Source organism: Zootoca vivipara, chromosome 13, assembly GCF_963506605.1.
Source record: "Zootoca vivipara chromosome 13, rZooViv1.1, whole genome shotgun sequence".
Classification (NCBI taxonomy): Eukaryota; Metazoa; Chordata; class Lepidosauria; order Squamata; family Lacertidae; genus Zootoca; species Zootoca vivipara.
In genome coordinates, this window is record NC_083288.1 from 3,962,519 (window position 1) to 3,987,486 (window position 24,968).

At 42.2% G+C, this 24,968-nt stretch overlaps 1 protein-coding gene across 1 annotated transcript in view; it reads left to right on the forward strand.

Moving 5' to 3' along the window:
* Nucleotides 1–24,968, forward strand: part of MOCOS (molybdenum cofactor sulfurase) — an 87,832-nt gene that overhangs the window by 39,572 nt on the left and 23,292 nt on the right. The window contains exons 6-8 of the mRNA XM_035135079.2: nt 5,127–5,326; nt 7,899–8,015; nt 9,753–10,208. Coding sequence (XP_034990970.1) covers nt 5,127–5,326; nt 7,899–8,015; nt 9,753–10,208 — 773 coding nt within the window. The remainder of the gene's footprint in view (nt 1–5,126; nt 5,327–7,898; nt 8,016–9,752; nt 10,209–24,968) is intronic.

The following is a 24,968-nucleotide window of genomic DNA, read 5'->3' on the forward strand; positions in this document are numbered from 1 at the left end:
GATTTACTCTATATTATCTTCCCTGCCTACCAATTCATTTCCAGTCTCAGTTCAGTGTTAGTGTCGCCTCTAAATCCCCAAATAGCTTAGAACCAGGAGACCCAAAGGATCATTTTAAAATTGTGTGTCCACAACACGGCCCTTCTGTATGTCTTCCGATCTTCTGCAGCACGGGAGGCGTGGATGTATTAGAAATCACCTTGGGTGGGGTGATTGGTTTGCTTTCCATTTTTGCTGGCAACTGAAGACCTTATTGCAGGCATCCCCAAACTTCGGCCCTCCAGATGTTTTGGACTACAATTCTCACAAACCCTGACCACTGGTCCTGTTAGCTAGGGATCATGGGAGTTGTAGGCGAAAACATCTGGAGGGCCACAGTTTGGGGATGCCTGCCTTATTGTTTGGAAAACCTCTGATTCACCTAATGTTGCAAGTCGATTGTTGGCTTTTCCTATTTGCTGTTTTTTAAGATTTGCTGAATTGTTTTGCTTTTATTGTGATGCATTGGCTATTCCTTGAGAGCAGAAAGATAAAATAATGATTAGTTCATAAATAAAATACATTATCAAGTTTGGCTGACTAGAAATGGAGATTAGGGGTCAAACCACATTTCAGGCTATAAAAAATAGAGGAATGGTTTTTTATTCTATATTAAAAAAGCAAAGCTGCTACTCTTTCTGAAACACATGTTCAAATATATGAAAGGATGTCATATGGAGGAGGGAGAAAGGTTGTTTTCTGCTGCTCCAGAGAAGCGGACACGGAGCAATGGATTCAAGCTATAAGAAAGAAGATTCCACTTAAATATTAGGAAGAACTTCCTGACAGCAAGAGCTGTTCAGCAGTGGAATTTGCTGCCAAGAAGTGTGGTGGACTCTCCTTCTTTGGAGGTCTTTAAGCGGAGGCTTGACAGCCATCTGTCAGGAATGCTTTGATGGTGTTTCCTGCTTGGCAGGGGGTTGGACTGGATGGCCCTTGTGGTCTCTTCCAACTCTATGATTCTATGAAGGTCATGTCCGATCTTCCCAGCAGGGAATCACTTCACTAAACTGGTATAAAATCAGTGTGTTTCTACCGTGGACACACTCCTTTGGAGCATAATATAGGATGATGGTATATCAGTTCCTTTCCCTCACACAAATAGATATCAAATATTTTTCCAAGAGGAGGCTGGTTGAAAAAAACCTTGTGAATTAATATGAAAGCAATCAACGCTGCATGTGCAACTTTGGTCTGTGAGGGGTTGTTGGCATATCAATGCTAAATGTTCCAGGAGTCTTGAAAAACTACACATGCTTATGTTACAACATTGAAATAAATACTGAAGTTGTGAAAAAGGAAGGCAGGAATTTTATTTCATGGTATTGGTAGTTTCTTTAAATGGAAGCAGTTCTTGGGAGCTTAAGTTGTTCAGTTCATTTTGTATGCAAAGCTTCTTTAAGGGTATTAGAAGCATCTTCATTTCAAAGATTAGAAATGTTAAAGAAGAATGACAGATGGAATGAAAAGCAGGCGGGGGGTGGGGGGGTGTCCTGCTGCAGTACCAGTGAAAGTGGTGCTAGAGCTATTTCTAGGTGCTCACAGCTTCTCTACCTAAACCTACAGTAACTTTTGAATTCTCAAGTGATGCAGTGCACACTTTTGCTACAAGGCCTATCTGTTGATTGTAGTCAATGGTCTGCCCTGCCTCATGGGAAGATCAGTAATGGTGGACAAATTACATTATTCTGTAATGCACAGACATATTCTGGGGCAAGAGCTCTATTCAGAATGGTAAACATTTGAGGTGTGCATGCACACGAAAGCTTATACCAAAAATAAACTTAGTTGGTCTCTAAGGTGCTACTGGACAATTTTTTAAAAAAATTATATATTTCAACTGCGTCAGACCAACACGGCTACCTACCTGAATCAAGGTTTATTTGAGTTATTTGCAGTATGTTGTAATGGCATAGACGACACGACTAAAGGCAGGTTGAACTCAATGGGAAGGCGACCAAGAGCAGAGCTCAAGCGCTTCCTTTTATTGAAAGCTCAGGATGACAGTTAATCATTACAAGGATAGTGTAACTTCTAGCCAATTACAGCAGTGCAGTCCCATACAAGGTGATGTTTCCTGTAACGTCACAACCGGTCACTCCCTAAGACATCCTCCATAGCCCACGTGTTGTTTTGCCATGCCCTCTGTCCATGCTCCAAGCACATGTCACTCTGTAAACACCCCCTCCTCATTCCCATTGTGTTGCCCTCCTTGGCTTGACCCATCTGGTTTGTCCTGATTCATCCAGTTCCGTCCAGATCCTCCTAGATCCTTCTAGCTCTGTTGTGACCTGTTGCCCTGCTGACCTGAGCCTCTGACCTGTCCTTCTTCATGTGTTTCCCATTCTGACATTAGCCGGTTTGCCGCGCTAATGCCCACACTCTCGAAGATCGGTGTGGCTTGCCAGCACCAGATCTCAGTCATTCCCACACATGCCAGCACCATTTCCTCATGTAATCCCCACAGCAGTATGCAGGATTGTAAAGGGGCAGCTGTTCAAAATATTATGGTAATTGCAAAGTGATGTCAACTGGAGACTAAACTGACGCAGCAGTGGGAATATATCTTGGACATATTCTGTAATGAGAGTGGGAAACTGGTTTTTGAAATTGTATTAATTTGGTTTGATTTGTAATAATTTGGAAAACCAATAAAAATAACTGGCGAAAAAGGTTTTTTAGAACTTCCACCTGAGAAAGTAAAAGGAAGCCGGGAGCACGTAATCTACTTTGATAACTCTAGAAGTGAGGCTGCTTTCTGTCACAAATTCTAAGAATGAATTTTATATCCTCCCACCTCTACTGCCAGGATTGGTAGTTTGGAGTTTTTAGAAAGCATCTTTCATTTTTCAAGTTGACCTAATCAACCGTTTTGTGCCAAAATCCCAATGACTCTTTGAAGTGAATTGCATAAGAGGCTTAATATAACTGAGCTTAAATCCTGAACCTTTTGCTTTTCATCTGGCACTGCTCTTTGAATAACAAGTTGGATTTTGAAGAAGGGGAATCTTGCTGTGAATCTCAGGTTATCAGTTCTTTTGCCAGGTGACTGTACTGACACACTGTGGTTCTCAGTAGTTTTAAATCAAATGGCGTATGTGTGGGATGTGTGTGTATGAGTAAACATCAAGGAGCTGACTTTTTCATATCTTTTAGAAGTGATACATTAATAATGCAGTTTTTGGAATAGTGGCAAATATTGGTTATGTGATATTTTATATGCATTACTAGGCATTTATTAAAACTGTTAAATTTAGAAGTTTTCATTGCTTTTGCTATCAACAGTTACTACAAGGTTCTCCTCCGCCTGCCCCCCCCCAAACCACCCTAATTAAATTCACTGATATTCTATTTATTTATTTATTTATTTATTTATTTAATTCTGTTTGTGAATCCCTGGGAAACATCTCAAAGCAATACATAAGCTTATTTACGAAAAAGAAGACATTTTGAAATCAGATTTACAGAAAAATGTTTTCCTCTTGTGATGCACTGGGATGATAAATCAGTTTTATACAAATAGGAAATGTCGACAAAAACCAGGAATAAAATAAAGCTGCTTTTGGCATACACAGCTTTCAAGAGAGTGTTCCTGGCTTTACAGTGGTGGGAGCAATTATTTTACAACACTAAATTATATTTTACTCATGGGGAAAGTGCAGTGAATATGGAGTCTCCTTTTGATTTGGAGAACAGAATGCAGTAGGGACCAACAGAAAGCTACATGTGTGAGTGTCGACTTCCTTCAGCAGCATAAATGCTGAAAGGAGATGTCTGCTTTGTGCATCTTTGACATTGCTGAGCTCCATGGTTTGAAAGCCCTCTTTCTCCTTTGGTTCTGGAACTGCTTCTGCCAATGTTTTTGTTAAATGGGCGGAGATGTGATTACTCCTAGTTACTTTGATTCGTCATTGGTTTGCTCGTCTTTTTGGGTCAGATTACTACATCTAAAATCTAATAGATCAGCTTCACTTCAGCTAGATTCCATTACCACTTTGTGTAATCCTCCCAACAAATTCTATATGGACTGTTAGTTGAGCAAGGGCTACCAGTAATGGCTTTTCTATATAAGGTTCTTTACAATTGACTCTCAAAATACAAGTTGCTAACATCATTGAGTTTAAAGAAGGAGTAGAAATTAGCTATTCAACAAAATAAGATGGGGAATTTGCAAAAGCCATCTGTTCATTAAGATAAATACTGAAAACATATCACATGTGGTCTAAGCATGCCATCGTGAATGAGAGGATTAAGCTTCGGCTGAGGAGGCAGAGAAAGAGAGGAGAGAACAAAAAGTAATTGCACACCCAATTAGAACCGGGTGAAGATGAAATGTTCCTACCATTAATTAGAGTAGATGTGTGGTTTCAATGCATATCTGACCTATTTTAATATTAGTTTACCCATGTCAGTAATAAATTAGATGTGTGACAGGTGTTGAAAAAAGCCAAAACAGGTTCTAGAAAACTTTCAGTAGAATGATGTACCAAGCTTTGTTTGTTGTTTATAACAGACAATGCGTAATTCTTATAATCTGTTTGTTTTATTTATTTCCCACAATTCATGAGATGAATCTAAATGCATAAAACTGACTACTGAAAATAATTGCTTCTGTAGTTATGAAAAATGGTGTGAAAATTCTGTCCCTGGTGTTAGATCTGTGATGACTCCTCCTCCTCATGTGAAGTCATCAACCAATGACACTGGAGTTGCTGGGTTTGCCCAGGAAAGACGAAGTGAGGGAGTGCCTGCTGCTGTAGCTTTTTTGAGAAAAATCCCCCAACAAAATGTATTTCTATGTGGGCAGGTTCTCTTACCGATATGTGAGTCTTACTTCCAAAATGTCTCTTCAAAGAATCTATTTTACTATGATGCCTGCAAAAGTGTATTGAAACGTCTTTTTGATTTGTTTATATTTTATGTTGTTTATGTAAACTTAATAAACACATCTTTTAAAAACTTACATTAAAATATAATAACAATTGACTTGATTTTAGGAGAACTTTTTGATGTCCCTGTGGAAATGGCTCAAAATGAAACTGGAAGTTGACTTGTTGAATTTTTCTCGCCTCTCTCTGCCCTTGCAGGTGGAATGAAGAACATAGAACAACATACATTTGCCTTAGCTCACTACACCTACAGAATCCTCTCTACGTTAACATATCCTAACGGGGCATCTGTTGTGCATCTTTACAGTGATACAGACTTCAGCAGCCCCGAAGTCCAGGGTCCAATCATTAATTTTAATGTATTGGATGAAAATGGAGATATAGTTGGTTATTCACAGGTATGCTTTAATAATTCTCTTGTTATCTTCTAATGCATTTTTGTGATCATTTGACTACCTTCACTCAAAATACCTTTTCTTGCTGAATTATTCCTTCTGAACCTCCCACATGTTGTTTTATATTAAAAATAACAAACAAGGGAATAAATCTTTTGACAAAGTGGAGGACAAGTTGTCTAAACAAAGATGATTCCCTCTGGAATTTGTACATGGCCACCAAGCACAGTGTTCCGTGTGGCTGGCATGTTATCTTCAAAAGTATGATGAAAACCTACCCCTTTGTCCTTTTTTCATGAGGTACGTCACCAGAGTCTTTTGAGTGATATTGGAAAGAGTCAAGGCCAACCTCCTCGTTTTTAAAAATAAAGAATATATTGTTCAACAATGATCAAAGAATATGAATTAGCAATTCTAATGCTTTTAAGAGCCTACCCACTCATTACATTAAATGTGATGAGTCCAGTTAAGATAATATTCATAGCCAGCCTAATGGCTTTTTTGGCCATGTTCCCAACAGCCATCTCGAAACCTCGGGGGGGGGGTGATCATTCACTATTGATTTCCCCCCATTGATTTAGCAGTTAAGATTCCAGGCAGACAGAAGAACTCGATGGACTGGAGGAACAGAATACAAACCAGATGATGAGGGAAAAGATTCTGCTGATGCCTCCAGTTCAGTTATTCTTTGGGCCTGTATCATCCTCACAGTTATGCAGCGCCAGCGGGTATCTCACCACAAGTTCCCAAGGCAAAAGAGTTGGATTGTGTTGTTCTCACTACTGAAATGGATCTGATATCAGAATGGGGTTTGCTATTACAGCCTGGCAAAGTGCATTTGCAATGTATTTAATCAAATCCGACTAGGTATTGAAACGATACGTCTCCTGCAGACAGTTAACTAGGTGGAAAACTGTCATCTTGGCTCAGACATATGATCAAAGGACAACATAATGGATGCATTTAACAACTCTTATATTCTAGGGACACGGGTGGCGCTGTCGGTTAAACCACAGGGCCTAGGGCTTGCCAATCAGAAGGTTGGCGGTTCAAATCCCCACGATGGGGTGAGCTCCCGTTGCTCGGTCCCAGCTCCTGCCAACCTTACAGTTCGAAAGCACGTCAAAGTGCAAGTAGATAAGTAGGTACTGCTACAGCGGGAAGGTAAATGGCGTTTCCGTGCACTGCTCTGGTTTGCCAGAAGTGGCTTTCTCATGCTGGCCACATGACCTGGAACCTGTACGCTGGCTCCATCGGCCAATAACGCGAGATGAGCGCCGCAACCCCAGAGTCGGTCACGACTGGACCTAATGGTCAGGGGTCCCTTTACCTTTACCTTTATATTCTAGAAAACCTGAAAATACTAGCATACCCTCCAAAATTTATCTGAAGAAATTAGTCTAAACCACAGAGTCTAGGGCTTGCCGATCGGAAGGTCGGCGGTTGAAATCCCCGCGATAGGGTGAGCTCCCGTTCCTCAGTCCCTGCAACGTACCGCTCCAGCGGGAAGGTAAACGGCGTTTCCGTGCGCTGCTCTGGTTCGCCAGAAGCGGCTTAGTCATGCTGGCCACATGACCTGTCTGTGGACAAATGCCGGCTCCCTCGGCCAGTAAAGCAAGATGAGCGCTGCAACCCCAGAGTCGTCCGCAACTGGACCTAACGGTCAGGGGTCTTTTTACCTTTATTCTACATTAGGAAGCTTCTCCTGCATTTGTTCTTGCCACACACATATATGTAATATATACATCAACATTGGTCAAGCCAATTACATTCTCTCAGCGTAACCTACCTCACAGGAACCTACTTGACAAGGAACCATGCTATGTCCATTCACTTGCTTTCACTCAAGTGGTGGCCCACCCATGAGGCAAGGTGAGGCGACCACCTCAAGCAGCAAGATCCCCAGGGGCAGCAGATCCCAATGTGAATCTCCCCCCTCCCGTTCCTGATATACAGTAGATCTTCACTCATTCCTTCTTCCCTGGCAGGGATGGGAGAGCCATTTTGGAGTCTGCCTCAGGTGCCAAAATGTGTTGGGCAGGCCCTGTTTCACTTTCTGTATCTAGGCAAGTGCTGAGATATAAAGTCAAAAATAGTTTGTGAGAGAAACTGCAATGTAGGGACAAACAGAGCTTTTTTTCTTGGGGTACACAGGGATACGCATACCCCTCAACATTTTGTGAATCTAAGTTTGGCCTCATTGAGGAGCAGTATTTCAATATGAGTACGAAAATAAGAGTACCCATAAACATTTTTTTAGGAAAAAAGCACAGGGGACAAATATGTTTCTTCATTCCAGTCTGGTAGCTGCCATGCCTTATGTACATTGTGAAGTTATAAAATGAGGATTACATCATGATATATTTTAATGAAAAGTCTCTTTTAGGATGTAAAGGTGATATTGGGGGAAAATCTCAAGTTGCATTAGAACGAACATTCATAAAATCTAAAGCAGCTAAGTTATTAAGTAATAGAGGAAAATATTTTGTGATTTCTCAAACTGTAGCTTTAATTGATAGCAAACTGATATCTTTAACTATGTTGAGAATCTTTCTTTCTTTGCTGAACCTACAAGGTAGACAAGTTGGCTGGGCTGTACAACATACACATTCGCACAGGCTGTTTCTGTAATACTGGAGCTTGTCAGCAGCATTTGGGGATCAGCAATAATGACATCAAAAAGAACCTGCAGGTCAGTATGTGGTTAGTCCATTCATGCTACCAGCTACGCTGCTTAGGGGTGCCATTTAATCTTAAGGTTTCCCAATGTATCCCAGCAAGTCCTGCCCAGTCCAGCATTATGGTTTCATTTAGGTGCTCCCAAGTGAAGTCTTCAGTCTTTAGTCTTTCACAGGCTCCAAACTGTCCAATATTCTCAAACGAAAAGGTAAAGCCATCAGCTACCCTGTGGTAGTTTCTGTGCATCGCAGTCCTTTTGGGAAGTGAGCCCCAGTCACTTCAGTGGAGTTTGCTCCCAAGCAAGGTGCACACAGCGTTGCAGTCTTAAAGAATTACGAGTGAGCACTGGACTGGACACAGGTACAATATTTGCTCCGATGTATTATTAGTTCTCAAATACATAAGAGGAATCCTGATCACACTCTCAAAATAAACTGTGGGCAAGATTCTGCAAAAATTATTTCTGCAACAAAAATCCTTTTTTGTGATTGTGATTGTTGTAGAGCATCTGTAAACATGTACATAGAGATATGACAGTAGTTTACCTTTTTCGGGGTCCTTACAGTATTCAGTGTAATCTCTTCTCAACCTACATTCTTCCTCTTGTATACTTTGCTTTTTTGAAAGTCCTCTGGCCATGAAATTGTACAACAGGGCTGGGGAAACACTTTTCAGCCACTTTCCTTCGTGGCTAACTTTCTGGGAGTCACATGTCAGTGGTGGATGGAACCACACACACACAGCCACATGCTGAAGGTGGAAGTCCTGTAAGTTGGAAGATGCACAAGCCAAGGCTCCCCCAGCCTGTTTGTATGGCAAGCTCATGTGTTTATCAGGGCAATCAAAGCCTTTATCACCCTTAACTTGCTGAATGGGTGGCGGCTTTCCTCTGTATCCTGTTGTGGAGCAAGGACAACCTTCACACATCAGCTGCAGTTTGGACTTCAAAATTTAGTAAAGCCACATGTCCTTTTGCCATGTGTGCCATTTCCTAGTTTATTTGTCAAATGCAAACAAACAGCCCTAGCATGTTGTACATATTACCTTAGTGAAAAGACGCAGTAACTATCATGCTGCATTTTAATGGAAAGAATAATGAAAACAGGACCAGAGCTCAGCAGTGAAGCACAAAGCGTTTTTGCTTTGCATGAGTAAAGTCCCATGGTCAGTCTTTGTATCTCCAATGGGAAATCTTGGAGACATGCTGTCAGTCAGAGTAGACAGAATGATACCCAGAATCCAGACTTCATATGCGGCAGTTTCAGGTGTTTATAAAACCAAGGGAGAGCAGCGATAGAGACTTGTTTGCAAAATTTATAAATAATATATATATATATTACTAGGTGCCTAAAGGCAACATACAAAGCATAAGAAGGGGGAAAACAACATCTTAAAATAAAAATAAATACTCCTTTTAAAATCGGGAACTGCAGCAGCCCACTTAAAAGTAAACCTCTCCAAGTGCCTGGTGGAATGGGTTCATTTTTACAGAAACCTAAAACTCAGTAAAGGTAGATCAAGGTGGGTCTCTCAAGTATGGTCATTCCAAAGATTTGGGGTTGTGAATAACCAAATTTGGCACAAGGAATAAAAATCAAGATTACCTCTCTCTCCAAAATGAAGTCTTGCGGGAGGGGGGACATTATGTGTTTTTACAAAAATCTTATCGCTGTAAAATACAGCACGTTACATTTTGATAGCGTATACAAAATGTTTATAATACCTTCTATCTCTCCCTCCCCCCAACTAGGCTGGGCATGTCTGTGGTGATGACATAGATGTAGTTGATGGACGTCCCACTGGGTCTGTGAGAATCTCCTTTGGCTATATGTCTACATTTGAAGATGCACAAGCCTTCCTAAAGTTCATTATAACCACCAGACTCACTGGCTGCAACATAGTTAATATTCCATCTCCAACACAGACTATTTCAGAATTGGTCGCGTCTCCCAGGGAGAATGGTCACACCTGTGATAACAACAGTGCAAATGAGCTACCTCCGAACAAGAGCATTGGGGACTCTGGACTTAGTACCTGTTCCACTTCCGTGAACCTGCAGGTCAATCTACAGCCGGCCAAGAGACATTCAGAAAGAGACATGACTGAGGTTTTTGGGAACCCAGCAGAAGACATGCCAAGTGGTAGAAGGCCAGTCACTGTCACCAACATTTATCTCTACCCAATCAAATCATGTGCTGCATTTGAGGTAAATGCTTTTAGTGATATGGGGTGGGTTATCTCTATATCTATATCTATATCTATATCTATATCTATATCTATATCTATATCTATATCTATATCTATATCTATATCTATATCTATATCTATATCTATATCTATATCTATATCTACATAGATGTGTTATATGTATGTGTGTGTGTGCATGCACGCATGCAATTTTTAGCTCACAAAGGCATCCAGGGCCAGAGCCGCTTCACCTTCACATAGATAGAAACAATAAGCTCCCAGTGCCAATTTTAGGGATACCATTAACTGATATTAAATTGTTGGTTATTTAGTGTATGTGTATCCATCATGGGGCAGGAGAAGTACAGCATTAGGATTTTCTTCTAATGCATCAAAATGTTTTTGGCTTGTTCAGATCAGAGAGAGAAAAATTAAAATTCAGAATAGAGATCAGTTGAAGTAAAACTAAATGAGCATTGGCTATGCTCTATATCCGTCTCTTCTGGCTTGGCCCAGCAAATAAAAAGAAGAAAAGGGTCGTTTTTTTTTTATAAAATAATTTTTATTGATTTTACAGACAAAACTAAACAAACTACACAAACATACAATATAATACTGTCCCTTCGTTTTCCCTCCACCCACTGGTTCACCTCTGCCACCAGTGAAACCCGTGTGCTTTGAGAATCAAAGGGGTCCATTGTAAGTTGGGTTTAGCCTCCCCCCTCCCTCCTCCCCCCTCTTCCCCCCCCCTGCCACTGAAAGGACAGGGGTGGAGGAGTTCTGAGGATTGGTTTCCCCCAGCTCATTCATAAGTATACATTAACACAATACAAACATAATAGGGGAGAGTTTTAACTCCCCAATTCTTATTACCTTAACCTTATACTTGTGACTTCCTCGATAGTCTTCCTCCTGGTTTTCCTTAAACAAAATCTAAGGTTGATGGCGGGTTTTCTATTTCAGTTTAAAATCCTTTTCTTATAATATTAACTCAACCCTCCTCCTTTTCCATGCTGCCCTCCCACAGACCCCCTCCTGCCACAAGAGGAACCCGTGGGGCACAGCATTTCCAAGGTTCCATTATATCCCCTCCTCACCCCTCTGAGCACCCCCTGCCACTGAGTATCTCAGAGTAAGGAAAGGAGAGTAGACAGCTTTCTGCCTAAACCTAACTTAACTTACAAAGATTTACATTCACTTAAATTCTTTCCTAAGCTGCTCTTATAATTCCCTCCAGAAAGCACAACTTTTTCCATTCATTTTTAGACTCCATCTCCTCTCCCTAAGTCTTTTCCCCCAATTGGATCAGCATTTCCGTTAAACAAGCCAAAATTTCAAAAACCGTCTCTCAGAAGCTAAAAACAAAGTCTTTTAACTAAAATATTCACCCCACACCCATTCTTTCCCATGTCCATCTCCAGGCCCTTGTCCCCCCCTGCCCCTGTCTTTTCCATTCCTCCCTAACATCATCCCACATTTCACCCCCTCCAGGATCTTCAAGTCCATCACTCCTCAAATTCCTTTGCTTCTCATTTTCTTGCTCTGCTTGATTTTCTTCCTTTTGAGGTCCATGCTTTGCTTCATCCCAAACATATTTTTTAAAGTCCAAGTCCTCTTTAAGATTTTCATCTAATTGTTCCTCCTGACATCCAGGTTCAGTCTCCACAGTCTCCAAAATCAAATTTTCCTCTAAATCCTGGGCTTGGACTTCATCCTCGTCTGCTGGTAAATTGGGATGCTGCCGTTCCTTGTAGATATCCTCCCATGTTTGTAGATAGTTTAGCACAGCCTCCTGGAAGGCTCGAGAGTACTTTGTTTTCATATTTCTCCTGACCGCAGACAAACAGGAGGTGGAGAACAAAGAGGTGCTGGAAAATTCCTTTCTCAGACGGCCGACTCCATTTTGGCTGATCTTTTCCTTTGTCTTTTAACTCAATCACAACTCCATTCTTAAATCCAATATTAAATAATTCTACCACATTTTCATCCAATTTTTCCGATTATAACAGTACAATCAGTCCACCCGGTCTTTTGACAGCTTGACAGCTTTTTGACAGCTGTCAAAGCGCTCTCCCCCTTAATGATGCTGTACCTCAAGGGGAGCCGGACTCGGGAGTTGAGAGGGTTCAAAAAGGTCTTTCTTTCTCTCGGGTCCACAGTCTCAAATGTCTTTTGTCATTCAGCTTAAGGTTATTTAAAGCACCTCCCAATTTTCCATTAGGAAGAGACCGACTTCCGTTTCTTTAGAGTCTCTCCTGTTTTTCCAATTAACGAATTTGAAGTCCGTAATCGCAGTTCCACTTACTTTTTTGGAAGTTCAAATTTATTCGGAAGAATCTGCCGCTTGCCGGGTCGGGACTCGGAGCTTCACTTCTCGGAGGTAAGATAAAGCCCAAAATGGCTCCCGCGGTTCCACCCCGCTGGGCGCATGAGTCACCGGGACTCTCTACCCGGTGTTTTTACGGGGAATCCGCTCGCTCTGCGGACCTCCCCCCCCCCTCCGCGAAGCCAGGGACATCGGCGCGCGAGGTCCCTGCGTCCTTCTCTCCGCCGCGACAGACCGGAAGTCCTCAGAAAAGGGTCGTTTTGGTGTCCCTGAAAGGATCGCTCCATTGGTTGGTATAACCACAAGGGAGGCTTCAGTTCATCTAAAGCTGTATTTTCCATGAATAATTGGACACCAGTTTTATCCTTATATGTATCCCCAAAACTCTTGTGTTGTGCTACATCAGCGTGTCAACAGCAGGTAAAGGTGGTCTACTAAGGCCTGTGTTTCACTCAAGTAGTGAACCTGCACCTGGCCTGTACAATGTCAGGTTGGGGTACACATGAAAAATGTCTTTCCATATAGGGAATCAATTACTATATTATTATTATTATTATTATTATTATTATTATTATTATTAGTGTTTTTGTAGGAGAATTGCATCACTGAGGCTAGAGTGGCTGTACTCTGTAATGTCCCATCTGTAATGCTTTTGCCTATTCCATTTAGTAACTGCTCAGAGGGTCCCCTGCAACCTCTTCACTCACTTTTTGCTCCATCAAGGAGGATGTGTGGGCTGCATTATTTGGCTCTGCAATGGGCCTTTTGGCTTTTGAGGAGAAGGGGGGGAGAGGAAAGAACCCTCAGAGGAATCAGGACAAGAGATTTAAAGAGGGAGAATTGGAATATTTCTTCCTTAAGCCTGTTGGAGACAATGGAGAAGGTGGGGCAAGGTGAATACCAACTGCTCAACCAATCTTGACAATGGGAAGGAGGAATTTGGAGAAACTGAGGGTTGATTGGTAATGGGGAGACAGAAATGTAGGAGGAGGAAGAAAGATGGGGATCGTATGGAGAGCAAACGCAAACCCAGGGAGGTAAAGAACTCTCAGAGCTCTGCAATGCAATGGCAGTTGTAAGTCTGGAAATGGAAGACCTGAAAAAAGAATGAGGTGCTTTTGGGATGACAACCTCCAAGGTTTGTTGACAAAGGTGGTAGTGGGCTTCAGGTTAATTTTAAAGTAGGGTTTACAGTACTTCTGCTACAGCATGCTTTACTTCCCAGTGCTCTGGTAGTCAGTGAGAAAGGTGTGTGATTGCAATTTCAGGAGGTCCCATGTTAGCTGAAATGTGCATCAGGACCCACACCTTTGTCCATGCCAAATGAGAATTTTCGCTGGAAACTCACATCCAGATTTGGCCAGGGCATATACTTGTAGTGACATTCAGGGGAAAAATGGTGTTTTTAGTCAAGGCACTATAATGGGACAATTAAAATGGCCGTGGAACTGTGCTCTCTGGCAACAGGAGGAGGAAGAAGGACTCAATAATTTTCCTGTTTTAGCTGCTTGTATAAAACTACAAAAACTGACAGTCACTTCACAGACTACTGTGCAGCTGGAGGCTGCGTATAGAATTGTGGGTCACAAATTCTACTGACCACCAGTCAGAGCATGAGGCAACTTCACAGCAACTAAAGTTAAACCTTTTTTTTACTCATTGTCTTAAATATATGGAATGCTTATTGCGTGTGGAGGTCCCCAAACCACCTCTAAATAAATCACAACGTAGACAGGATTAAGTTTAATGGTTTTTGGCATGAATTTGGCCACAACTTTATTAAATCCAAAACAATGTGTGAGTGGTTGCGTAGGCATTGGTTCCCAACTGTCACCTAAGGACAGAACTGATAATAAAATAAAAACTTGCCTTGTCAACACGGGGAAATCCCCACAGGGAGAGACGGGGACCGGGTGTACAGAACTCTCCCCTCTCCCTTCAGGCTCCCAGAGGCTTCAATATGCCGTCCTGGCCCCTACCTAGGGGTTACGGACACAGCATAGAGCCACTGTATTCCTGACCAGGATTTCCCCACCACTCAGGCATAAACTTGGGGCCAACTAATCTTTAAGACCCTTAATACAAACAACATAACCAATGCCTAACCGCCAACCTTACAAGTTGTGACTATTTGCTATGCAGTAGGCGAAAACCCAAATGGCACCAGCCAATCAGCCAAATGGGAAAAATTCCTACCGGCCCCTGAATACAGGCAACCAAGAAAAGTCATAGCAATGTCAACACAGAGGCCTAACAACAGGGAGGGAGGGCGGGGATCAGAAACGCAGCCAAAGAGAAGGGTAAAGAAAAAACCCAATGTTTAAGCTTATATACCCCCAGGGTTGGATTTACAAATTGTTACATACAAATATGCCCAACAACAGCCCTTATCCAATCAAACGGTGGCCACTCATGCCCCCACCTTTGCCAAAGGCGTGGTTTTCCAGCCCCCACCGCAAATCGTGCTCTCTGTAATGGAGAACCCGTCGTATCAAAATAAATATTACGGTAATATTCTGTTATCTTGAAACTGCTCTTGTCTACTCAAAGAGTTCAGTGGTGTTAACAGTCCCATATTCTTGATGACTGTTTCTGGTGGGACAGTTGCTGAACAGCTCCATATTTTGAACTGAGCAGGGTTTGACAAGCTAGCAACACTGCCTCTGCTCCATGACTCACTCCCAAACATGTCAAAACGCAATACCCCCCATGGGTGTCACCAGGATTTATTTATTTATTTGGGGGGAGGCATTATGTTAGGCAGAACCGAGTTATTTGCAATGCAATTGGTCAGTTAAGTATGCCCCTCGTCTCCAGTATCAACAGCACTAGTCACTGATGGCAGGATATCAAAGAAAGATCTCTTTCATTCCTGACAGTCCCTGCGTAAATAGTAGTAGTAGAGATTATCAATTTTCTACTTATCTTCCCAGTTTTATTGAAGTCTGAAAGAAAACACAGCCTACATTTATGTTCATACTGGAGGGAGTGGCTTAAAGAGTCTTTTGCTTGTGCCTTGGCATGAGAGAAAGGGATTAAAGTACATAATAAACAAAGAAATAAATCAGGCAAGCAGAGGACCAGGGACTCCTCTGTAATCTAGGAGGATCATTCATAGCTGACAGTGTATCCCCGTGAAAACTGAATGGCATCCCACCCCTGCATCCCAAAGATAACAACCCTTCTTTTGTTAACATACTCATCCAGGGATGCAAGAGGGCTGTCAAGAGCTCTTGATCTTTCCAGGGTTGGTTGAAACTGCCTCCAACTTCTAATTCAACAGCAGCAGCAGCAATAGTAGTAGTAGCAGCAGCAGTAGCAATTGTTCAGAGATTGTTATCCCAGGACCACTAACTGTGGCAATAGGTCTAATGTTGGGAATTTCAAGAACAGCCTCCCTGAACTGGCTTCACGTAACATGGACGATTTTACAAAAATCCCCCAAAACTGCTTAGTAGAGTGCATGGAAATGAATAGCTTAATCCTAAAACTTACAATAAATATTAATTCAATAATTAGCATGCTTGTATGCACTAACATAACATGGGCTGCAGGCGGTGATGGGCGTACAGCAATTGAGGAAACACTTGATTAACATGTTATAATTGAGAGGATACTGATTTGCATTACAAAGAAATGTTAACATTAAAAATACATTTGCAACAAAAATATGGCGTTTAAGTGTTGCGGTGCTATTTGAAAATTCTCTCTTTGAAGATTTTAATTGCTTTTCTTTTTCAAAGTTAAGAACATTACCACCTTGCCTGTGACACTCCCTCACCCCCACCGTCTTTTGAATGAGGCATGATGAAATAGGTAGATGGTCTACACACTGACCTAGAATCTGACTTTCCTTTGCGATGTATTTTGCAATGCTTTAATAGATGTCAATATTATTATAGCTTCTTTTATGAAAACTTCCTGCTGTGGATCACAGCCCTGCATCTGCATGAAAATTGAGGTCAAAGCCATTGACTGCTCACCTGCATTTAAAATATATTCTGTTCAGTAATAAGTTTTTTAGTTGCCTGGGAGTTTAAAGCAAAACATAATAAGAAACATTACCAAGGCAGTCACATATTTTTCGCAAGTATAAATGGCACATTACTTTTGCATGCGCTGAGCACAGCCCTTAATTCAGAGGTGCAATCCTGGAAAATGAAGACTCGAACGCAAATTCAGAATTCCATTGGCATAGCAAAGCAACTGCTGAGGGCAGAGTTATGCAAATGACTTTGCAAATATTTACATACAGGTACTGGTGGTTCTGGCAGAATTTGCAAAGTTTTCTTTTTAAAAGAAATGAAGCTGAATTCTGCAATCTGCATGAATTATTCAGATTAATTTTATATACATGCAACAATCACTCAATAAAGCCAGCTTTATTTGCCGTGGTAAAAGTTGTGTTTCCAATAAAGCTTACATGGGAGGGGGGGTGTCAAAAATTAATGTGTTAGAGATGAACTGTGCTTTTAGGAAGGGGGCTTTACACTAGGCTAGTAGTTTGTATACATTTCTGTCTCAGGAGACAATGGAGGAGTGTGCCTTTGTGAGGCCAAACTGTATGGAAGGTTGCAGCACCTGCTATGTGGCTGTAGAGACCGATATGGGGCGAGACATGTTTTGTTGCTGTTGGGGCAGATGAAGGCATCCATTTGTGCTGCAGCACACCACATATTACAGTGAGGGGGGAATGTATTTGATCCCCTGCTAAATTTTCCCATTTGCCCTCTGACAAAGAAATGACCAGTCCATAATTTTAATAGTAGGTTGATTGTAGCTGTGAGAGACAGAAGAACAACAGGAAAAAACCCCAGAAACCCAGAAGATAAAAGTCAGAGATTGGTGTGCATTATAATGAGTGAAATAAGCATTTGATCCCTTTGCAAAAGATGAGTTAGTACTTGGTGGCAAAACCCTTGTTGGCAATTACAGAGGTCAGACGTTTCTTGTAGGTGGCCGCCAGGTTTGCACACATCTCAGGAGGTATTTTGTCCCACTCCTCTTTACAGATCCTCTCCAAGTCAGTAAGATTTCGAGGCTGATGTGTAGCCACTTGAACCTTCAGCTCCCTCCACAGATTTTCAATGGGATTAAGGTCTGGAGACTGGTTAGGCCACTCCAGGACCTTAATGTGCTTCTTCCTGAGCCACTCCTTTGTTGTCTTGGCCATTTGTTTTGGGTCATTGTTGCCCAGATAAATTTGTAAACATTTATCTTTTTACCTTTACAGCTACAATAAACCTACCATTATAATTATGGATTGGTCATTTCTTCGTCAGAGGGGAAACGGGCAAATTTAGCAGGGGATCAAATACTTCCCCCCCCTCACTGTACGTTTAACTATTTGCTCTTTATTTCTTGTCTTAGGTTTAAGTTTAATAGTTGTTTTTTAAAAAACAATTTCTACCCTATGACCTAGTGTTGTAGGCCTACCTTTGTGTTATGGTATAAGGGATCTCATATAACATATTGGATACCACATTAAGGATTCACAAACTGCTGCATAAAATCACGTGACTTAATTGTACTGGCTTTAATGGGGGATAACACATTAAGTAACCGATAAATAAGTATAACCATATTTGCATATGCAAATAAGGATTTTAGCAGCTTAAAGCTTTCCCTATTTCTCCATGGTTTTCTTCACTAAGTACTAATAGCACGAGTTTAGCTCAAGTATGCCAACCTTGACTCAGACACATGCTGAAGCTGCCTGGGAACCAGAAGTTTGGGATCAATGATGGAAGAAAGGCAGGAGATAAATGAAATATATTTATTTTCACATTCCCACATGGCTTGAGTCATGGCCCCATCCAGCAGGCCACACATGGAGGAAGGGGAAATGCATTTCTGGTTCCCAGCATGGCCCCAGTTGCTGTTCTATTGAATATGGTATTGGAGTCCATGTAGTTCTGGTATACTCACAACTTGAATCAGGGAGGAAGAAGTTATGTCACAGAAGTCCAGGAGCCAGCAGCCCAACTACCCAAGCAGGCAGCTAGACACCCCAGGCAAGAAGCCATCCGGCCAACTGTCTAGAACCCCATTTTCCCCAGTTGAGTTGATTTAGTATTTGTATTCTGCTTTTCCAGCAATTAATGTTGAAGTGTCTCACACTAATCACAACAGCGTTAAGAAACAACAAATATTGCAATCACTGTAATCGCAAACACCATAGGATATAAAGCAAACAACAAATTCATCAAAATAATTCAGTAAAGCCATAGTAACTCATAGTACTACCAGGTTACTTCCTAATCATATGGAACCTTACTCCAGAACAACAAAAAATAGATTAGCTGTTGGTTATCAAAGGAATTGTTTTTCCACCCTGCAGAGGGTGGAAGCCCCATTCACTGTACATGAATTATAGACACTTACACAGAACTATCGGCCTCGCAAACTGACACTTCTGGCCCTAATTGTTCCCCTACAAAAAAAAAATCACTGCACACCACTGCAATAGACACCACTGCAATCTTCAAAATAAGAATTACAAATGTTTGCAAAAAATAAGTACTGTACAAACTTTCATTTTATTTAAAAATGAATAAAATGAAAATTAAGAAGGGGAGGAACAACAACATGTGGATTATATAATTTAAGTATCCTTGCCAAACCTAACTTCCAAAAGGTACAACTGCTATAAATTTTGATCCCTAAATCAAGGGTGGACAACTGCCCTTGGGCTAGTTGGCCAGATTCCTAAATCTCCCATATGGGCAAACTTTGACACATGGGCTGGACCATTCACCTGCCAATCACCTGATGTCTTAATCATGTCAGGTGATTTATACCTGTCAAATTCAAATGTGGTCTCTGTAAACTCTCAATCAGCTTAGCAGTGGTTACAACACCTTCCTCTGCATATGTATTTTCAGTGCCAATCAGCTCTTTTTTATTATTATTTTTTATAATAATTTTTATTAATTTTGTAAAGACAAAACATACAACACATACAAAATAAGCTCAGTCCCTTCATTTTCCCTCCACCCACAAGACCACTTCTGCCACCAGTGATACCCATGGGCATTGGGAAACAAAGGGGTCCATTTTAAGCTGGGTTTGACCTCCCCCCTCCCTCCTCCCCCCTCATCCCCCCCCTGCCACTGAGAGGACATAGGCGGAAAATCTCTGGGGTTTGGTTTATCCCCCAGCTAATTCTTCAATATCACTTTGCTTAACAACAAAACAACAGATAGGGGAAAAAAAAACAAGAAAAAAGAAAAAGGGAAAAGAAAAAAATATAAATTCAATATCTTATTCTCATCACAGTTTGTTTGCGGCTTCCCCGGTTCTCGTCCTCCTGGATTTCCTAACTTCATCAATTGATTATGGCGGGTTTTCTGTTCTAATTCAAAATCTTATTCTTATCATATTAACTTAATCCTCCTCCTTCTTCATGCTGCCCCCCTCCGAGTCCCCTCCTGCCACTAGGGTAACTCGAGGGGTTCAGCAGTCAAAAGGTTCCATTTTTGTGTCTGGGTTTCCTTCCACCCCTCCCCCTCCCCCCAAAACACCCCCTGCCACTGGGTGCAGAGAGTAGAGAGAGGGAGCCAGGCAGATCTCTACCCAAACCTCTGTCTGCTCACCAAAAATATTAAAAACAAACTCTAACATGTTTCCTCAGCCATTCTTCTACTCCCTCCAGAAAACTCTTAACCCTAAACTTTTAAAACTCTCTCCTTCCCCCTTCCCGATGTCCCTTCCCCCAATTGGATCAGCATATCCTTTAGCAAGCCAAGATTCAGAAACCGTCATTCATCCACCAGAAAAATAACCTTAAACTAAAGTTTTCACCCCACACCAGATCTTTCCCACTTCCACTTCCAGGCCTTTGCTCCCCCCTCTTCCTGCCTATCCCCCCCCCCTCACTAACTCCACTCCCCATTTCAATCCCTCCAGGATTTTCATTTCCTTCAGTCTTCTCTTCACTTTGCCTCTCCTTGTCGGCCTCGTCTCCTTGTTCAAGTCTTTGTTTTTCATCATCCAACACATTTTTTTTTGGGTCCAAATCAGTCTCCAAATTGTCAAATTGTTGCTCCTCGCACACAATCTCAGTCTCAAAATTGTCCTCTAAATCTTGATCTTGCACCTCATTCTCCATTGTTGTTGGATTCAAACATTGGCGTTCCTTGTAAATATCTTCCCATATTTGTAGATAGTTCAGCACTGCCTCCTGGAAGGCTCGAGAAAACTTTGTTTTCATACTTCACTTAGCCACAGGCAGACCAGAGATAAGGGCCAAAGGGTACTGGAAAATTCCTCTCTACCACGTTGTCGGCTCCATCTTGGCTGGTCTTTCCCTTTGTCTTTAACTTCATCACAGTTCAAATTTAAATTCCCATTGAATTACTTCTAAATCCTCTTCAGTCAGTTTTTATAGTCCACAACAATAAAATCGACTTTCTTAATCCTTTTAGCAATTTGACAGCTTTTGACAGCTGTCAAAACATCTTCCCCTTTGTTACTGCTGAACCTCAAGGGGTATCGACACCGGGGGCTGGGGAGGTTTTGAAAAGTCTTTCTCTCGGGTCCTTAATCTAGAAAAAACTTTTCCCCCTTCGACTTGAGGATATTTAATGCGCCTCCTGATTGACCATTTGGAAGAGATCGGCTTCCGTTGTTTTGAAATCTCTTCCTGTCTTCAAAATTGGAATTTTTAAAGTCCAAATAGAGATTTGACTTACTTTGGAAAAGTCTTTTATTTTCTTGGAAGAATCCGCCGCTTGCAGGCTGAGGACTCGGAGCTTCACTTCACGGAGGTAAGATGAGACCCAAAAATGGCTCCCGTGACTCCACTCCGCTGGCTCTCGATCGCTCTACGGAGCTCTCGGCAGCGGAGGAATTGCGTCTGGAGCAAGCAGCTGGGTGCTATGTCACCGGGACACTCTACCCGGTGTTTTTTTGGGGAGTCCGCTCGCTCTGCGGACTTCCCCCCCCCCTCCACGAAGCCAGGGACTTCGGAGCGCGAAGTCCCTGTGTCCTACTGCACCAGCGCAACGGACCGGAAGCCCAATCAGCTCTTTATGCTGTCAGATGATTGACAAGGAAGGTGGTGTCAGGCTTGGGTCTCTCCCACACACATGAGACGACTCTGGCAGTTAAGTATTTCAGATTTACTGGCCATTTAAAAAGCCCCGGTTGGAGCTCAGCTACCGTAATTTCAGTCCTCCTTCGATGACACAGTTGCTGGAACTGAACTCCTCCCCCTTTTCCCCCAACAGGAAAAATTACTGCACTCCCACAATTCCTGTGTCTGTGTCACTATCTGAGCTTTGCAGCTGGATTCCTGCTCTCTGTGTCTCTCCGTCTTTCTCTGCGGGCGCAAAGGTCGAATTCTCTTAGGAATTCTCTCCCTCCTTCCACTGTATCTGTCTCGTCTCTGCCTGTCAGAGAGTCCCGTTCTCTGACAGGTGGTCCCAACCACCACTCAAGTTGACCTGTGGTGGGTGGGAAGAATAGTGAGGAAGGGAATCCCAGTGGGGTAACCCCCTCGTGCGGCTCATCCCAGCAGGGCTCAGTGCCAATCAACTCTTTCAGCTCCAAATTCCTCATCTGTAGCCATGCCTGTATGGGTGAATCTGTTTTGACTACAGTAGTGATGGGACTGGACATCAGCAATGGAGAAAATGATTCCATGAACACACACACACACACACACACACACACACACACACACACACACGTTTAAAGTGCATGGATTTTGCATTGTAAATGCTGCAGAATAAAAAAGGTAAATTTTAAACATTAATAACTTCGTCGTAACAGCAGGTTTCAGGCTACACATATTTGCTCAAGACTACATAAATAAAAGAGTATTTAATCTCGGATGCAATAAATACTTTAGACTCGCTGAGATCACTGTGCACTAGATTTTATTTTAATTTTTAAGTGCTCCCAGGTCTAAGATGAATTATAATATTGTTCTCTTTACATTTTCCTGAATAAATCAGTCGACCTTTTTCACTACCTCCTTGCCAAATAATAAAACAGGATATTCTAATGGAACTTCCTCAGGCTGTTTCAACACCTCGCCACTGTGCCGAGCTTTATCTTTCTTGTTAAAATCTGCTTTATTAGCTTGGCATCATTTTTTGGGGGGGAAATTAAATCTTCCGGTATGTTTGTCGGATAACATGCAGGAGAAAGGGGTGGCTGTTAAAAAGGAAGGAGGAAGACAAGAACTTTTTCTGGCATTTTTTTGTTTTTGTTTTTAGTGAATATATACAACATAGCACAGAATGCTTTTTAGGCCTTTCTTCAAATCCAGGCAGAAGCTGCTCCAGTATCAAGTCTCTCTCCTGCCCCTCCCCCACTCCAATTTGTTTTCCTGTTTATTGAATTTATATTCTGCTGTTCCTCCCAAAAGAGTTCAGGGCAGCAAACACTTTAAACAAAATATAGTGGTACCTTGGTTTAAGAACAGCCCTGTTTACAAACTATTTGGTTTACGAACTCTGCAAAACCAGAAGTAGTGTCTTGGTTTGAGAACTTTACCTCGGTCTAAGAACAGAATCCGAACAGTGGAAAGGCACCGGCAGTGGGAAAGCACGCTTTGGTTTCAGAACGGTTGTGGTTTAAGAACGGACTTCAGGAACGGATTAAGTTTGTAAAGTGAGGTACCACTGTAAAAACAATTTTTAAAATAATTTTAAAAACCTGCTTAAAAACTGTTGCAAACATCTAAAAACAGCAAAACACCTAAAACTATTTTAAGAACAGACGTAACCATTAACCAAGGTGGGCATTTGAAAGATTCACTCCCACAAGAATAGATGGTCACTAACTTGGATGGCTTTTAAAAGAGACAAATTCAGGGGAGGATAAGGCTCTCAATGGCTGCTAGCCATGATGGTTGTATTCTGCCTCTGTTGTTGGAGGGAGTATGTCTCTGAATAAGTGAATCACAGGTGGAGAGAGTGTGTTCAGGTTTTGCTTTCAACCAGTAGCTGGCCATTGGATGGGACTAGATGGGCCATTGATCTGATTCAACAGGGCTGATAGGTTCTGAACTTACTGGTACAGGATGTTGACTGAGAGGGTGGAAACTGGCGAGTGGGAGTGGGTGGGAGAACAGAAGAGAGTGTCTGGAAAAGGGGCAGGGGGAGGGGAGACACATAGATATCAAAAGAGGGAGGAGAGAAATCAGGATATGTTGTTTCTTCATTCACACAAAAAAGCTGCATTAAAATATCCTATGCTGCCCATAGATGTCAGTGGAGAAATCAAAGACTTTAATGTACCTGAGACTGGGCACAGGTTTCTCCACCCCCCTTCTGCAAAAAATCAAAACAAAATGAGAAAAACAGCATGGTGGCCATTGAGGATAGAGCCTGATCAATGGGCCTAGAATGCTGACTGTCTGCAGGAATAAGAATGTCCTGCAACTCCAGCAGGAAGGACAGTGGAGTCGCTGGAACCCTGAACAAAAACACTCAGTGCTTCAAGATTTTGTTGAAGGGCCCACTTCTATAACACGGGGACAATTATCCAGATAACATTAAATTATGTAATATTTATAATTTTGTATAGTGCCCTGCAATCCTGTTTTCAATATTGTGGCTGAAAAGCCAAATCTTTCTTTCTTTCTTTCTTTCTTTCTTTCTTTCTTTCTTTCTTTCTTTCTTTCTTATATCTATCTATCATCTATCTATCTATCTATCTATCATCTATCTACCTACCTACCTACCTACCTACCTATCATCTATTATTATTATTAGCTGCCCCTCTGACTAGGTTGCTCTAGGCTGTTCCCAACAAAATATTAAAAACACAGTGAAACATTAACCATTAAAAATTTCCCTGAACAGGGCTGCCTTCAGGTGTCTTTGAAAAGTCAACCAGTTGTTTATCTCCTTGACCTCTGATGGGAGGGCATTCCACAGGGCGGGCGCCACTACCGAGAAGGCCCTCTGCCTGGTTCCCTGTAACTTGGCTTCTCATAGTGAGGGAACCGCCAGAAGACCCTCAGAGTTGGCTAGACAATGAGGTGGAGACACTCCTTCAGGTATACTGGGCTGAGGGTGTTTAGGGCTTTAAAGGTCAGTGCCAACAATTTGAATTGTGCTTGGAAATGTACTGGGAGCCCATGTAGGTCTTTCAGGACTGGTGTTATATGGTCCCAATGGCCACTCCCAGTCACCAGTCTGGCAGCTGCAGTCTAATTATTCCTAACTAGTGTATTTCAGCCCGTTCAATAACGGGCGCTAGAACATCCCGGGGTTCGGAGAAGCGCTTGCGCAGCGCTTCTCCGAACCCTGGGACCTGTCCTTGCTGTCAGCGGCAGGGAGACAGGAACAAAGGAGGAGAAAGCAGCCCTTTCTCCTCCTTCCTTCCTCTCCTCCCGCCGCCGACAGCCCTTTCTGTCGGCGGTGAGGGGAGAGGAACGAACAGAGAGAAAGCAGCCATTTCTCTCCGTTCGTTCCTCCCCCTCTCACCGCTGACAGA